General features: G+C 41.4%; 1 protein-coding gene across 15 annotated transcripts in view; it reads left to right on the forward strand.

Annotated features, from left to right (window-relative positions):
• Positions 1–16253, forward strand: part of fmnl2a (formin-like 2a) — a 79540-nt gene that overhangs the window by 32915 nt on the left and 30372 nt on the right. For 9 of the 15 annotated variants that reach the window (XM_061791240.1, XM_061791244.1, XM_061791243.1 and 6 more), the window contains exons 4-8: positions 5850–5926; positions 10155–10238; positions 12659–12814; positions 14357–14389; positions 14760–14804. In XM_061791240.1, coding sequence (XP_061647224.1) covers positions 5850–5926; positions 10155–10238; positions 12659–12814; positions 14357–14389; positions 14760–14804 — 395 coding nt within the window. The remainder of the gene's footprint in view (positions 1–5849; positions 5927–10154; positions 10239–12658; positions 12815–14356; positions 14390–14759; positions 14805–16253) is intronic. The other 6 variants (XM_061791253.1, XM_061791255.1, XM_061791251.1 and 3 more) reach the window with 2 other exon arrangements.

The following is a 16253-nucleotide window of genomic DNA, read 5'->3' on the forward strand; positions in this document are numbered from 1 at the left end:
CGTCTTCCATTTAAGGATTATGGAGGCCACTGTGGTCTTAGGAACCTTAAGTGCATCAGAAATGTTTTCGTAACCTTGGCCAGATCTGTGCCTTCCCACAATTCTGTCTCAACTCTTCAGGCAGTTCCTTTGACCTCATGATTCTCAGTTGCTCTGACATGCACTGTGAGCTGTAAGGTCTTATATAGACAGGGGTGGGGCTTTCCTAATTAAGTTCAATCAGTATAATCAAACACAGCTGGACTCCAATGTAGGTGTAGAACCATATCAAGGATGATCAGAAGAAATGGACAGCACCCGAGTTAAATATGAGTGTCACAGCAAAGGGTCTGAATACTTATGGCAGTGTGATATTTCAGTTTTTCTTTTTTAATAAATCTGCAAAAAATTTCAACAATAATTTTTTTTTCTGTCAATATGTGGTGCTGTGTGTACATTAATGAGGAAAAAATTTACTTAAATGATTTTAGCAAATGGCTGCAATATAACAGAGTAAAAATGTTAAGGGGGTCTGAATACTTTCCGTACCCACTGTAAATGTAACTAATAGAAATAGATACACCGCTATTGACCAAGCACTAAATGTGAAGCCAGCTTGTTTGCACTTGAGTTACTGAAAAAAAAAAAAAAAAAAAAAAAAAAAATATATATATATAAGTGGTACCTTGACTTACAAGTACCCCAACCGTTTAGCGGTGTATCTATTTCTATTAGTTACAAGTATATTTTCGAGGTATGAGTTGTTGCTTGGTCGTTTATTTGGTTTGTGTTGCGCAGCAACATTTGAGTTGTGAGCAAGCCAGATACGTCGCTCAAGAGAAGTAAAAAAAAGAGCAACAGACGCCAACCACTTTCATCTGTTTTTTGAACGGTACATTCAAACTAGGGCTGTCTCTATTGTATCGAGTAGTCTAACGAATTATCCCGTTGATTAATTGATTAATAAGATTAACCAGTAATTACACTTTATAAAACCCGTTTATTTATTTACATTCTCTTTGTTGTATAGTTTTTTTTAAACCTTATGTACAATACAGTGCTCTTTTTCCTTATTGAAAACACATAAGAAAAAATCTTTTTGGGGGGCCTGGAATGGATGATTGGAATTTCAATTCCTTTGTGTGGAATATGAATGTGACATACGAGTAACAAGTTTGGTCACAGAATAAATTAATCTGGTAAATCAAGGTGCAGATGTACCTACGTATATGAATAAAAATCAAATTATTACAAGAATCTTTGCGCTTGTAGGTAGTTATTTGTTAGTATGACTATGTGATGTTTGGTACATAAATTCAGTAAATAAAATAGTGGTTTGACATCACTATACGGGTAAGAGACTTGTGTGTTGTTGTGTGTTTACAGTGGTGTTTATCTCTTTAGTCTGTGCGGATTTTAATATCAAAACTACTACGTCAACTAGTGTTCTAGGATACCCGCTGTGTGACGTTAGCTAATTTCAATAGATTGACCAGACATCGTCTTTTCCCTGGACGATCTAATAATAGGGCCCTACCAAAAGCACCCGGCTGGGATTTTAAAAGTGCCTGCAATTTTACTAGCGCAGTCAGCATACATTCTTCCCTACACTGCGTTCCAAATTATTATGCCAATGATATTCTTGCCTGATTTTGCAAAATTTTCAATGCAAATGACAGTGAATTTGATTTTCTAATGATCAAGCATTAGAATATAATTTTAATGTTTTTAACAAACTCCAATTGATGACATTATATTTTTCAAACAAAGTTAAATGCACTGTTTCAAATTAATGCACACAACAGTGTTTGAAGACATTTTATAGGTTTTAAAGAACTGAAAATAGTCCTTTGATGAATTTGCAATTTTGCAGCATTAGGAAGTCATATTTATTGAAATCAAAAGGTATTTCAAACACAAATATCTTACTGCTCAAGTTACATTTTAAAATAAGACTCCTTATTTGGGCATCACGTTGGATGACTGGTTGGCGCGTCTGCCTCACAGTTCTGAGGACCGGGGTTCCATCCCCGGCCCCCGCTTGTGTGGCACTCCGGTTTCCTCCCACATCCCAAAAACATGCATGGTAGGTTGGAGACTCTAAATTGCCCCGTAGGTGGGAATGTGAGTGCGAATGGTTGTTTGTTTGTATGTGCCCTGCGATTGGCTGGCAAGCAGTTCAGGGTGTACCCTGCCCGATGATAGCTGGGATCGGCTCCGGCACTCCCGCAACCCTTGTGAGGATAACCGGCTCAGAAAATGGATGGATGGACTCCTTATTTGATAGCATTTTCACAATTCCTTCATCCATTGGACTTGTGAGGTTTTGGAGAGTTTCTGCTTGAATTTCTTTGCCAGATGTCAGACTAGCCTCCCAAAGCTACTGTTTGGATGTGAACTGCCTCCCACCGTCATAGATCTTTTGCTTGAGGATGCTCTAAATGTTTTCAATAGGGTTGAGGTCAGGGGAGGAGGGGGGGGGGGCCACAAACGAGTTTCTCTCTTTTTATTCCCATAGCAGCCAGTGATGCAGAGGTATTTCTTGCGGCATGAGATGGTGCATTGTCATCTACGAAGACGATTTTTCCCGGAAAGCATGTTTCTTCTTTTTGTATCATTGAAGAAAGTGGTTAGTCAAAAACGCCACATACCTTTTAAAAGGTCATTTTAACAACCTCAGCTCTGTCCCCCTGATTCTTGCCCAAAACATGACTTCGCCACCTCCTTGCTGACGTCACAGCCTTACATGGTCATCCATTACTCCATGTGGACCAGACAGAAATGCAAGCTGAGCTGGCTGAAAACTTTTCAATGTCACTGGCTGGATTCTCAGTCACAGTTCATGCAATTGTTGACCGGGCTACATTGTCAATAATTATGCAAAACAGTGTGACTGGCTATGATGCTGCTCAGATATTTTTTCTTACCTTTAGTTTAAAGGAGTTACAAAAAACAACAACGTAAAGTAGACTCAGGTGATGGGAGTGTTTTATTATCACAACAGGCTGTTGGACTTTGACATACAGTATGTGGCTTCTAGATTAACAGGTTCTTGGGTCTACGATACACCCCAGTATATGTTATTTCTTCAACATGCCGTTTTGTTTTAATTGTTAACAGAATTGATGACTTTGCATGTTTTTGTCCCTCGGTCGAAAGCTTGGAGGACACACAGCTGTTAATTTGGAGAGTAAAGTGACCAGTGCCAAGGCCAGGGGGCCTGAGGGGCGAAAGGCGACATGTGAGAGGGGTAAAACAAGAGGTTGGTAAAAAGAGAGGGAGGAAAGCAGACAAAAAGAGGCACCAGAGGAAGAGAGAAAGAGTTATGGGACTTCTTTCTACATTCCTGCGCCATCCCCCTTTTCTTCAAACTCAAACAATTGCCACTTTGTGCGGCAGCAAGAGAGCTGGAGGTCTGCCTCGGCTTTCCGTATAGGCAGGCTCCGGTGCATTCCTCGGGGCAGCTCCCAGCCAATGGGCGTACAAGGAGGTTGAGCTCCCATCCAACCAGTCCTCAGGAATGTATCAGCCATTGATTTGTTTTCAGGATCTCCGAATTCTCCTCTTGTACACTTTTTCTGCTTCTCTCTCCTTCTCCTCTGGGTCGCAGCTGGTTGTACTTAAGTGGAGTGCACGTTGGTTGCCTGGGGAAGAGGCGGCGGAGGAGAGGGGGAGTGCTGCCTCTGGGAGCCTGCACAGTACCCCAAAATATGCTTTCCACACAAAAGGTCTCCACCCTAATAAAAAAACACAGTTTCTCATCTGCACATGAGCCAAACACATACCGCCCAAGTCTGAAGACACAGAGTGGGAACAGCTCTCTACTCTATCGATGTTACATGGAGTTGTTTCCTCAATTAAAATTTCAAGCAGCATGAAAGCGACACAATCCTTTCTTGTCCATGAAGAGAGAAGAACTTCTAAGTGTTGTTTTATTGTCAAAAACAACACACCGATTTCCATGAAACCTTTTGTATGGGTGGCATGTGCTGAGGAAGAACTCATTTTGCTGCAACATGGAAATGTGAAAATTTGATGGAAGTCAAGTCATAGACATTACATTATACGTTTTCAGACTGAGAACGACAAGTTTGCAGTGTCGCTATTTAAATTCCTATGGTGACGCCGCCAGCCAAGAGGAGCGCAAGAAGCCTGTTAGCTCGTGGGCTAGCACATGGCTTCTCGTGGGATTTATTCCAGCCCCTGGAGACTTTAAGCAGATATATTTTCGTGGCTTGAACGTAGTTACGTGGAGACAATCAGAAAGTTGCTACACGACGTAGCATCCATTTTTCAGCGGGCGTGGTTTCATGCATTCAGCGAAAACGCCCACAGCAGTTGAGAACGGAAACAATGGCTTGATTCTTCATGATTCTGAAGCATTGTTGTATATAATTGGCAATTGTTTTAATCATTCAAATTTGGCAGAGTTGTGTTAACACTCTTTTCTGTGGTGTCAAATTTACAAGACATTTATTTTTACTTTACAGTGATCCCCCAGTACATTCCTTGTTTTATGTCATTCTTCTTGAAACAAAGTAACCTGCTAACTACCAAACAAAGACAGACACAAAATCTGGGAGTCTCACCTTTTTGTTTTCACTCCTCTTCCCCCAAACATCTTAGCAGTTGTTTGTCTGTAATTGGTACGATCCAAAACCAGTTGCTAATCCAAATTAGAAAAGTCGCTTGAAAGTTACAGGAACAAATAGTGATTCTATTAACTGAACTCTTTTTGGACAATAATCTGCATATTGAAGCAGGAACTACATAAGATTGCATTAGGATAAACTAATCTGTTAAGTAGTTTCCTATTTTGTTAATATCAAAGCAAGAAAATTATATTTCATAATTCAAATGCAGGCGGTGACTGGTAAGCACATATGCCTCACAGTTCTGAGGAGCCGGGTTCAAATCCGACCTCGTCTGTGTGGAGTTTGCATGTTCTCCCCGTTCCTGCGTAGGTTTTCTCCAGGTACTGCGGTTTCCTCCCACATCCCAAAAACATGCACGGTAGGTTAATTGATGACTCTTAAATTGTCCGTACGTATGAAAGTGAGTGCGAATGGTTGTTTGTTTAAATGTGCCCTGCGATTGGCTGGCAACCAGTTCAGGCCAGTTCAGGTTCTACCTCCTGCCCGCAGTTACCTGGGATAGGCTCCAGCACGCCCGCAACCCTAGTGAGGATAAGCGCTGTAGAAAATGGATGGATGAATTCAAATCCAACTGCTTGTGGAGTAATCCCTTTAAATTTCCAAAATATGTTACGTTGTCTATTTCAAGACGTAAGAGTCACAGTAGCACTCCTTTCTTTCCACCGTGCTACTTACAAGTGATTTATACTTCTCTCCCTTACTTTAACAGCATCTATTTTTCCGACACTGATCACCACTGCTTGATATTTGACAAGATTTGTTCTTGTAGATTTGTAACAGTCTTAAGGGCCCCTACCATTCATTCATCATTCCTGTCAAACACATTTCTCTTTTGCCGCTGTCTCCATCACAGTGTTCATGACTGCAGTCCGTTGTGGTAGGTTTTCAACCGATTGGGTTAGTACATTTTATCGGACTGCCAGGAAAGATTAGTGCTATTTAAAGACCTGACATGAGATGACGAGCAAGACTACTACATATTCACAGTTTCCAGTGAGTCAGCTCTGTGTCTTTTACTGCTCAGTGGTTACTGGAGGCTTAAAGACTACAGATAATATTATGGAGGGAACTAATCCTTGCTTTCTCAATATATACTAACTGCTGCTATGCTCCTGTTCAGAATTCTAGCAAGCCACAAACATCCCTGTGCTATCTAGTGATTTACAGCCCTAGCTGGTTTAATAAAATATTAACTAATTCCCTCTTGTTCCTTAGAAATTCCGCCGAAGAGTTCAGGAGTCCACCCAAGTCCTGAGAGAACTGGAAATTTCATTGCGGACCAATCATATAGGGTGAGTCAGTGTGGGATTGTTAACGCACTAAACACACCATGCCATGCAGAAAAAGTAGATATTGGGAAAATATAATCTCATCATATTTTGAAATGAATGCCTTAATCAACTCACTGTTAACTTTACCATGATTGTTAGACAACTGATAAAAGCCTGACTGATGTGGTCCGGCCTTTTGGGGGAGTGTGACAAAGCATGCCAGTATTAGTCGTTTAAACATTCTGGCTGTCATGCCAAAGAGTATCATGGTCAGTGTTCAGGTTTTTCAACCCAACTACCTCTAGCTAAAATCTGGGTTGACGATAGTGCCAAGAGTTCTGTTACAAATCGTGTCGGACGTGGGATAGTTTTCCGTGAGAGACAAGTGGCTGTTGTGTTGCCAAACAGTCTGGCTTTCTGATATCGTGGTACAGGTTTTTCAAGCCAGTAGACCTGGGTTCAAAACTGTGTTGAAGAGTACTTCTCGTCAGCCTTCCGTGACAAATGGTGCCAGAAACAAGATGGCTAGCCATGATGCCATCTCTAGTTTATAGTGCCGTGACAGCGCGCAAATAGGGAAAGATGTGTTTAATGAAATTGTACGAGGCCTTTAACTTTCTGCCAATAGGCCTACCTTTTTTTGGGAAAATTATTTCTTGACCCGTTAGCTGGGATTAGGCATCGAATGGTATCAGATACTGACAGTATCATAGCCTTGAGCAAAAATATTGTGGTTTTAGGGTATCACAATATTTTAATCACAGCTCTGAACGTATTATTTTGAAATGCACTGCACTGACGTCCCAAACCCCCCACCCACACACAGACACACACACACAAAAAACAGCTCCTGATGCTGATGAAAAGTTTCAGATCAGTTTTGAAATCGTGACTTCTAAAACCGCGGTATGCCTTGAAACCGGTAACCAGCCCATGCCTATCTGCGCCTGGGATACACAAAATCAAAACGGGTTAAAACAGACCATTGTGTTAACTAGTTTTGACACATAAAGAGAGAACACATTACATTTTGGCACATATTAAAAATGTTGGGGTAAATACAATACAATCAACACTAAATATTACATACTTAGTAAATGGAATGGTAATCAGTTGATTTACTGACATGAAAATGTTTATGCGCAACCTTTTTAAGATTGAACTCTTTTTTTGTGAAATTTACTATCAGACTCACGTCATCTTTTGTTTCTGAGAAGATACCTCCATAGTGGAAGTATACAAAACAGACCTCAGAATAAACCATTGGGAATTATGTTTGCCTGTCAAGAAAGTCCGGGAATTGTTTACACAGATAAATTTGATTGTCCAAGACCTTATGCCAGTAAACTAGATTACATCAGTAATCGTCTTAATCTAGACAATGGAGCATTAGCATAATGGGAGTGGGATCGAAGGGTGGGGCTGCTGGCGGTGACGAGGGGGAAAGATGTCACTCGCTCACAGACAGTGAATAATTACAGCTTGTGTTCAGAGGTGAAATGTTCGATGTGGGGAGGCTGCGTATAATGGCAGATTGTCGCTGCGCTCCTCACATGTTGTGCAGTGGTCACCAACATGTGGTGAATGGCAGGATTGTGAGTTGTCATGTGGTAATGATTACCATGTGGCACAAGATGACTACACCTCCTGGTGCTATTTTTTCCCCCCCCAGCAACGCTACCAGGCACCGCTTTACTGGACCCTCTCCTCTGTGTCCACACAGTAACACTGCAGGTGGGCTCATAAGGACGCAGCCAGAGGACTTGAGTGCAATTGCACTGAGCAGGCCTGGGTGCCATTATTTTTATACCCTGCAAATTTCTCTCATTAGCAAACAATCGGGCCTGTCAGAGAAACAACTTCGCTGGTCAGGCCTGAATAAAGATGCTCTGTGTGATTTAGTATGGTTGCAGACATGAAGAAAGAAAAAACATGCAGTGTTGAATGTGTGATAAACTTGACTGCCTCTTTTTGAACAACATTTTAAAATGTGGACTTGTCAGACCTTTTGGGAGCAATCTTTTCCACTTTGCATCAGTCCATCACAGATGAGCTTGGGCCCAGAGAAACCGGTGTGGTTTCTGGGTGTTGTTGATATATGGCTTCCCAACCTCTTTGGAATTGGGGTACATAGTGAAATGCTTTTACACACACTACTCAAATCCATTCCCACATTATAGAGTGTCGTGATAATGTATTGGCCTCCTTCTCGATTTCTATTTTTGCATAGTTTCCCCACTTTCAAGTTTAAGATCATAAAACAAATGTAAATAGACAAATATGTGAACTTAAAATACTGTTTTTAAATGGTGATTTCATTTATTAAGGAAAAAAAACTATTGTTACCTGGCCCTGTATGAAAAAGTAATGGCCCCTAATAACTGGTTCGGCCATCCTCAGCACCAACAACTGAAATCAAGCATTTTCTATAACTGACAATGAGGCTTTCACATCTCTGTGGAGATATTTTCGCCCACTATTCCTTGCAGAATTGTTTGAATTCATCAAAGATTTTGGGTTTTTGAGCATGAACGACCTTTTTAAGGTCATGCCACTGCATTTCAATCGGATTCAAGTCTGAACTTAGACTGGGCCACTCCAAAACCTTTTATTTTGCGGCAGAACACAAGTGTGTGCTTCAACTTGAGGTCACAAACTGATAGCGGAAAATTCTCCTTCAGGATTTTCTGTTAAAGATCAGGATTAATGCTTCCATCGGTCAAAGCAAGTTGTCCAGGTCCTGGCAGAGCAAAGCAGCTCAAGACCATCACACTACCACCACCATGTTTGACTGTTGATATGAGGTTCTTTTTTCTCCAATGCTGTGCTACATTTATGCCAGGTGTAACGGGACACACCTTCCCAAAATCCCAACTTTAATCTTGTCAGTCCATAAAATGTTCTCCCAAAAGTCTCGTGGGAATAATTCAGATGGGTTTTTTTGTTTATTTTGCAAAAGTAAGACAAGTTAGGCGGCACGGTGGACGACTGGTTCGAACTGCCTCACAGTTCTGAGGACAGGGGGTTCAATGCCCGGCCCTGCCTGTGTGGAGTTTGCATGTTCTTCCCGTGCCTGTGTGGGTTTTCTCCGGGCACTCCGGTTTCCTCACACATCCCAAAAACATGCCTCCATTGCCTCAGTTAAGTTCATGACAACAATAATGGAACAATAAGGAAGAGACTGGGAAAAAAATGGCATCCATGGCAGAGTTCCAAGGCGAAACCACTGCTGATCAAAAAGAACATAACCCGTCTTCATCCATCCATCCATTTTCTGAGCCGCTTCTCCTCACTAGGGTCGCGGGCGTGCTGGAGCCTATCCCAGCTATCAACGGGCAGGAGGCGGGGTACACCCTGAACTGTTTGCCAGCCAATCGCAGGGCACATATAAACAAACAACCATTCGCACTCACATTCACACGTACGGGCAATTTAAGAGTCTTCAATTAACCTACCATGCATGTTTTTGGGATGTGGGTGGAAACTGGAGTACCCGGAGAAAACCCGCGCAGGCATGGGGAGAAAATGCAAACTCCACACAGGCGAGGCTGGATTTCAACCCGGGTCCTCAGATATGCTAACCAGTTGAGTTGAGTTGAGTTGAGTTCACTGCCACCATTCGGCATTCGTGTCTCAAATGTTTGCGTTCGCAAATCAAAGCAAAAATTCGGCGGAACGATGGCTCGTATCTCGAAAGATTCGTAAGTAGGGTCACTCCTGTCTCAAGGCACTACTGTACTGAAATTTTGTTTCAGTTGTGTTTCTTAGGGCGTTTCACTAGTGTCTATAAGACCATTTCACAAGTGTGTGTGTGTGTTTCAGTAGTCTGTATGAGAGTGTTTCGCGAGTGTTTGTAAATGCATTTCACTCGTGGGAATATGAGCAGAATTTTTCTTTTTACTTGTGTATATGAGAGCATTTCAGTTGTGTGTGTGAGAGTTAACCCTGAATTCTGTCCCTGACGGCCCCTCATAAACACATCAGTTATACTAAGTTGAACTACATCCTTGTAGATCTCCAGAATATCCTATTAAAATGATTTTTTAAAAGTTATTTCATTGAGTCAAAGTTGCACCGTTTCATAGTAATCGATTTAGTATTTTTTTTACGTTGAGTTCTGTTGTTTTTGCTGGTAATTTGTTTAAACAACTAACGCTTTGCCCTTGACCGAGTTAACAAACATTCAAATTTGTACCAAAAAATGACTACTATTTTGGAGACTTCATCTTTGTTTTCCTGCTGTTTTTAGGTGGGTAAGAGAGTTCCTCAATGAAGAAAACAAAGGCCTGGATGTGCTTGTGGAATATCTTTCCTTTGCACAGTATGCTGTCACGTAAGTCACTTCCAGCCCATTCACTCTCCAGCCCCAATGCTCTACTATATGCAGAGGTGACAGCAACACAATGTACCCATTCTGGAGAGTCGCTGATGCGTCCTCACACAGCACACACACTGCTGTATTCTAGCTCCAAGTCACTTGGGCCCTTTAGCTTGTATTCAAAGATTGATGGTGGGATTATTAGTCAGTCACAAGGTCCCTTGTTGTAAGAACCCTGCATTAAAGTGATCAATTCAAAACCCCCCACTTCACCATATGTTATTATACTATGTCCACTTTATGAATGTGTGTTTACCCTGAGCTGGCAATGCAGTAGAATGAGAACCCGAAAGCCAACCTACTGTCAATTGTAACTCCGACTGGCAGCTCTCTTTTAGCCAAGTGCAACAAACTCAAGAATATTGTTGATGAAATGCTTTGTATACTTACTCTTGATGTGGTAAAAAGTCCGGTAGAATTCAAAAGCTCTTTCAGGTAGGTACTTAAAATCAGAGTGCGAACTGGAAACCATGTTTTTACATTTGGGAACTAATTCTCATCAGAGCCCTTTTTTTTTTTTTTTTTTTTATAAACTAATTCGGACCAATAAATTTAAGATTTCAGAAGTGTAAACCTCGGCATTAATCGATCCCCAAGAATTGGCTCAGTTTTTAAAGACGTTAGTAACTCCTGTTCTAAATAGGTCATTTTCTGTCATTTTGACTTACATTTGTGCATAAAATAGAAGTCAGAGCCTTTATCCTTAAAATTGCCAGACATCTCAGTTATGGTGTAGTTTTCAGAATATAGTATGACATTTTGACAATGTTGCTACGCTGGTTACTGATAATCTCCTTAAGCAGTAGCTGGTAGTCATTGAAATGCTCTCTAAGTGAAATACACATTTTGGAAATTTACTGTGATAATTGCAGTTACTGACAGCACAGTGGACTATTGTTTAGCACATCTGCATCACAGTTCTACAGTCCAGATTTGAATCTCGGTTCTGGCCTTCCTGTGTGGCGTTTGTGTCTTCTCCCTGTGCTCGTGTAGGTTTTCTCCCATGTACTCTGGCTTCTTTCCATATTCCAAAAACATGCTTCTTAACCGCAGCACGGTGGCCGACTGGTTAGATGTAGTTAAACATAACTTTGCCTACTGGAAGTTCGTTTAGCTTAATGCTAACAAACAGCGCAAAACACCATAGACCTTCGGGATAACAAATAGCATCTACTGTATGTGATAGTGACATAACGCTTTAAGCAACAGATATTTGAAAACAAATGTTGGAGCAACACATGACAGATAATATAACAATACTCATATATATCCTTTATCCTCTGCGAAGAACGTCTAATATTACTGCAGCTTACTGACATGTACTGTATATCTGTGTCTGTATTATACTGCTCCAAGGTGACAAAGTCGTACTCACCAGAAGGAGCGGCACAATATCCATTGAATTTAAGCAGAATATGTGTCAAAAACAGTTTTATTCATTACATTCTTTGAAATTACGTCATTACTGTATGCTTTTGTAAAGCACAATATTATAAAGTGCTATTTTTCTTATTACAAAAAAATGTTTTTGGTGGGGAGGCAAAAGGAACAAATTCAACTCGCATCTCAAGGTGCCACTGTACAGGAAGTCCTCGTGCCTCGTCCGCCATTTTGTCCAAGCACCATAGTGTTTCTGCTTAGCTAGTGCATAGTGCTTGTCTGTGTTTGTGCGGTGGGAGTATCTTTGCCTTTTTCGCCCTCCTTTTTTTACACTCTCAGCAGTAATGGTAAGTACAGCATCTTATTTTTTTTAATTTTAATGTATTTTAGTTTCTTTATACAAAGTGTGGGCGGCACGGTGGACGACTGGTTAGAGCGTCAGCCTCACAGTTCTGAGGACCGGGGTTCAATCCCTCTCTCCCTGTGCCTGCGTGGGTTTTCTCCGGGCACTGCGGTTTGCTCCCTCATCCCAAAAACAGGCATGAATTGGAGACTCTAAATTGGTTGTTTGTTTCTATGTGCCCTGCAATTGGCTGGCAACCAGTTCAGGGTGTACCCCGCCTTTTGCCCGATGATAGCTGGGATAGGCTCCAGCGCGGCCGCGACCCTAGTGAGGAGAAGCGGCTCAGAAAATGGAGGGATGGATGGATATGGCCGTCACTACACTTGCTACTGTCCTCCTCCGCAGTCCCGTCTCACTCACACATCGACGCACATGCCCACACACACTGAGCTTCCTGTTACAATCACGTGGGACAATACCCGTAACAGAAGTATTTCGCCGTAAATTTCGACTTTAACAGTGAAATCCGACTTACGCAGAAAATCGTGTTACGTCGCCAGCGTAGGAACGCAACTTGTTCGTAAATCGAGCACTTCCTGTATTATATATAATTAGCTGTAATATTCCCACGTTTGTATACACAATGTGACAGGTTTGATGGCGACTGTGTGGAAAACAGTCCAGAGGCCCTGCTGGACAAGTCCAAACCTTGGAGTCGCTCCATCGAGGACCTGCACGGAGGAAGTACTCTGTCGTCTCCCCTCAGCGGGAACGGCATCACTCGGGCAGGCCGGCACTCAACATTACGGTACGTTTTGTTTGTAAGTTTTGACCCCAAAGTAGTCAAGAGTCACACGTTTGCCTGATGCCTCAGCAGACTCTTATGTGTAGCCAAGTGGTCTGTGAGTGACTTTAAATGGTTTAAGACACATTTGTATAACACTGGCTTTGAACCATGATTAACACTAATTTACCTCAAGACAGAATAAAATAATGTTTTTTTTTTTTTTTTTTTGTGCACCAGACATTTAAGATGCGGTCGTTACTTCATAAACTGATGCTAATATATGCTCTAATCCTCCCTGTCGTTCCGCAGCACGCACATTGACTTGTGTGACCTCTAATCCACCAGTTTGAAGGGGTTAACTTGGAACACGTTGTGCACAAAGCGCTCCATTGATGCACAGAATCACATGTCTGCTGATAGGCGATCCTTGCATGATCACATCGTCTACATTTTTAGCCCTGTCCGTATCACATTGTTTGCCCCAACGAACATATTTGTATTCCCTTCGTGTTTTTCCACTGTAGCATGTGCAAATGACATGTTTTCATGCTATTTCCTGAAAATATACACATTGATCATTCGTCATGATTCGATTTACATTTATGCTTTGAGACACGATTTAATACATTTTTCGAGATCCAAGCCATCATTTGGCTGATTTTTTTGCTTTGACTTGCGAGCGTGAACTTGTGACATGAGCACTGTTTGGTGGCAGTAAACCCAATTCAACTCACTTCACAACAAGCAGCAGTTTGGCAGATGCTGAACAATTATTCCAAAAAGAGACTGTTTAATGACACTCCCAGTTGAAGTTTACTGTCAAAGTAAACACAATATATAAAGAATTACAAGTTGTGATTAAAAACAACCAAACTTGGCTTAAGAACGGCCATCGCTAGCTTAATGCTAACATATAATAGAAAATGCCATTGACATGCTAACAGTTAGCATCAAAAGTTGTGGTTTTACAACCCTTTAAGCATCAGATATTGAACAACACACGTAGACACAATATAACAATATTCACTGGCATATATTTTTTATCCTCTATGAAAAATTACTACTATTACAGCAACTTACTGAGTCACTTACAGTAGTAGTAGAAGACGAAGTCTGTTCATGAGTGTCTGCATGACTGTATTATACAGTCCTGCCTCCCGGTGGCCAAGGCGGGCACACCAGAAGGAGCAGCACAATGATATGAATTACAGCATTAAATCATGATGCACAAACTGTTTAATGCTTTACATTCTGTTAAATTAAGTTATTACTGTGTTTGGTGTTTGAGTGCTATTTTTTCATATTAAAAACAAAAACACAAACATATGATTTTTTGGGGGGAGGTTGGTTCGGATTAATGGCATTTCTATTCATTTTAACAGGGACAGATGATTTGACATACTAGTGTAATTACAAGCGTGGTCACGCACCAATTTTAAACATGTATCTCAAGGCACAACCGTACATCAATCCAGTGCCAGTACCTCCTGCAGATGTTGCCTCTTTATAAACCAGATAAGAGCACTCAATGAGGCTGACTGTCTTCTGTTCTGTCCTTCATAGTCTCCTCTTCTGTCTGCCCGTCTTCGACAGCAGGCAGGTCCAAACTTCCGTCTACTCCAAACCTCCCCCGACCCATCCAGAGACATTCTCAAATACACACAACCCCTGGCTCATTGTTCTCGTACCACCCTGCTTGCGCTGTCTGTGTCGGGGATGTCAATTCCCCTCCTGCGCTCTCTTCGGAGCAAATAGGTTTTTCTGCCGCTATTGTTCCAGCCTCAGTGCCTGTGTGCGCTCCCTCTGTGGCTCCCCCGAATGCCATCCGGTGCTGTTTCCATGCAAAGGCCCCTGTAGGAGCTGAACACTAGACACAAACAGCCTCTGTAACTGCAGTGTTGGTCTGTACATAATGTAACAATGCCAAAAACAGTAATTGTGTTTGTTTGAAACTGCTACCCCAAAGGTCATCAAGCTCACTCAACTGTCCAAAGTGTTCTCAAATAAGACGGTATGTCCTGTCTTCATTTAGGTTCATAGAAATACAAGAACTAGATGCGAATGTCTGTGTGCATAGTCTCTAGATAAGTTTTAGTATGTGGTGTTATCCTGCTATAGAACCCTTTAGAATTCCCTCAAGGAGAAACCAAAATTTGTATTCTCGTCCACACTTTACATAGACATGTCATATACTGTGTAGACATGACATACTATTGAAGATATTTCAGAGTGACGGGGTGCACATGAATGAATCTTTCCCATTGCATGTTACAGTCTAGGTTTGACAGAGAGATACTACTATGACACTTTTTCACCACAATGTGAGAGACTTTGTAAATGCTGCATGAAGTTGCGTTTGTACCGCGCTAGTTTTCTTTCAGTCAACACTGATATTTAAAGCAGTTTGACTTGCCAGGGGGTTGGGAGCCAGAGGCTTAGCTGCACTGTGTTTGTTTACAGAGTAGCCGTGTAGCTAGAGCACAAAGCAGTTGTGCTTTCAGTCCTTATGTATTATGATCTGTTTGGGAACTCGATATTTTAGAGAGGTGTACCTATTGCAAATACATGTACAATTGCACCCCAAGTCATAATGATTGTGATGCATATTTGTCAAAATAATCTCATTTTCCAATTGGAAGTCTGACCCAGGCTGCTCGTTAAATATTTCACTGTGCAAGGGCTCCTTGGTTTCCGACGGAGTTCTGCTGTTCCTACACTGGCTACCCAATCCGAATTTGTATGTGAGTTGGAACGAACCATAGTCTATCACTAAGCTATGCTAACTCGGTATTAAAGTCATATTTACAGCAATTACTTGTATGAGAAAGCACTTGTGGCCCTATATATAAACGGTAACTCAGGGTGCCTTCTTACGCTACCCAGAATTCTTAGTTCATTGCACAATGTTTGAAACCTCAAAACCTTGTATGTTGGTACCTTCATAAACCGGGGACGCCTTGTAATTTTATCACTACCTGTCTGAGACCCACCCACAATGGGTCTGTAAGCCACTTTTAGGTCTTGACCCATTATTTGAGAATTGCTGATCTAAAGGTTACACGTTAACCTCTCCTCATTATGTATCATAAATGGTTTTATACCAATGTATTCCGTTATGTATATAGTTGCTGTAGTTTGATATTATAGTTGAAAATTATCACTATATTATATTGCGACTTTATCTCACTGGAGTGTAATTAAGATCGTTAAGATTGACTTTTCTCCTTGCTTTACACGAGTAGATGTCTTTCCGTCATTTGTGTTCCCTTTTCCAGTATGGTTTTAACTTGGACACTTTTTAGGACTTTTTTTTTAGCCTCTAAAGAGGGAAAACAGATACTGTGTGGAGATGCATGTGTGGACTGTGTCTTTAATCAGTTAATCAATCAGAAGGTTGGGACCTAATCCTAGACTCCTTAGTTCTCCCATGAATCTTAATTCTGACATTTTGGACAATGTT

The sequence above is a fragment of the Phyllopteryx taeniolatus genome, chromosome 12 (assembly GCF_024500385.1).
Source record: "Phyllopteryx taeniolatus isolate TA_2022b chromosome 12, UOR_Ptae_1.2, whole genome shotgun sequence".
NCBI classification, from domain to species: Eukaryota; Metazoa; Chordata; class Actinopteri; order Syngnathiformes; family Syngnathidae; genus Phyllopteryx; species Phyllopteryx taeniolatus.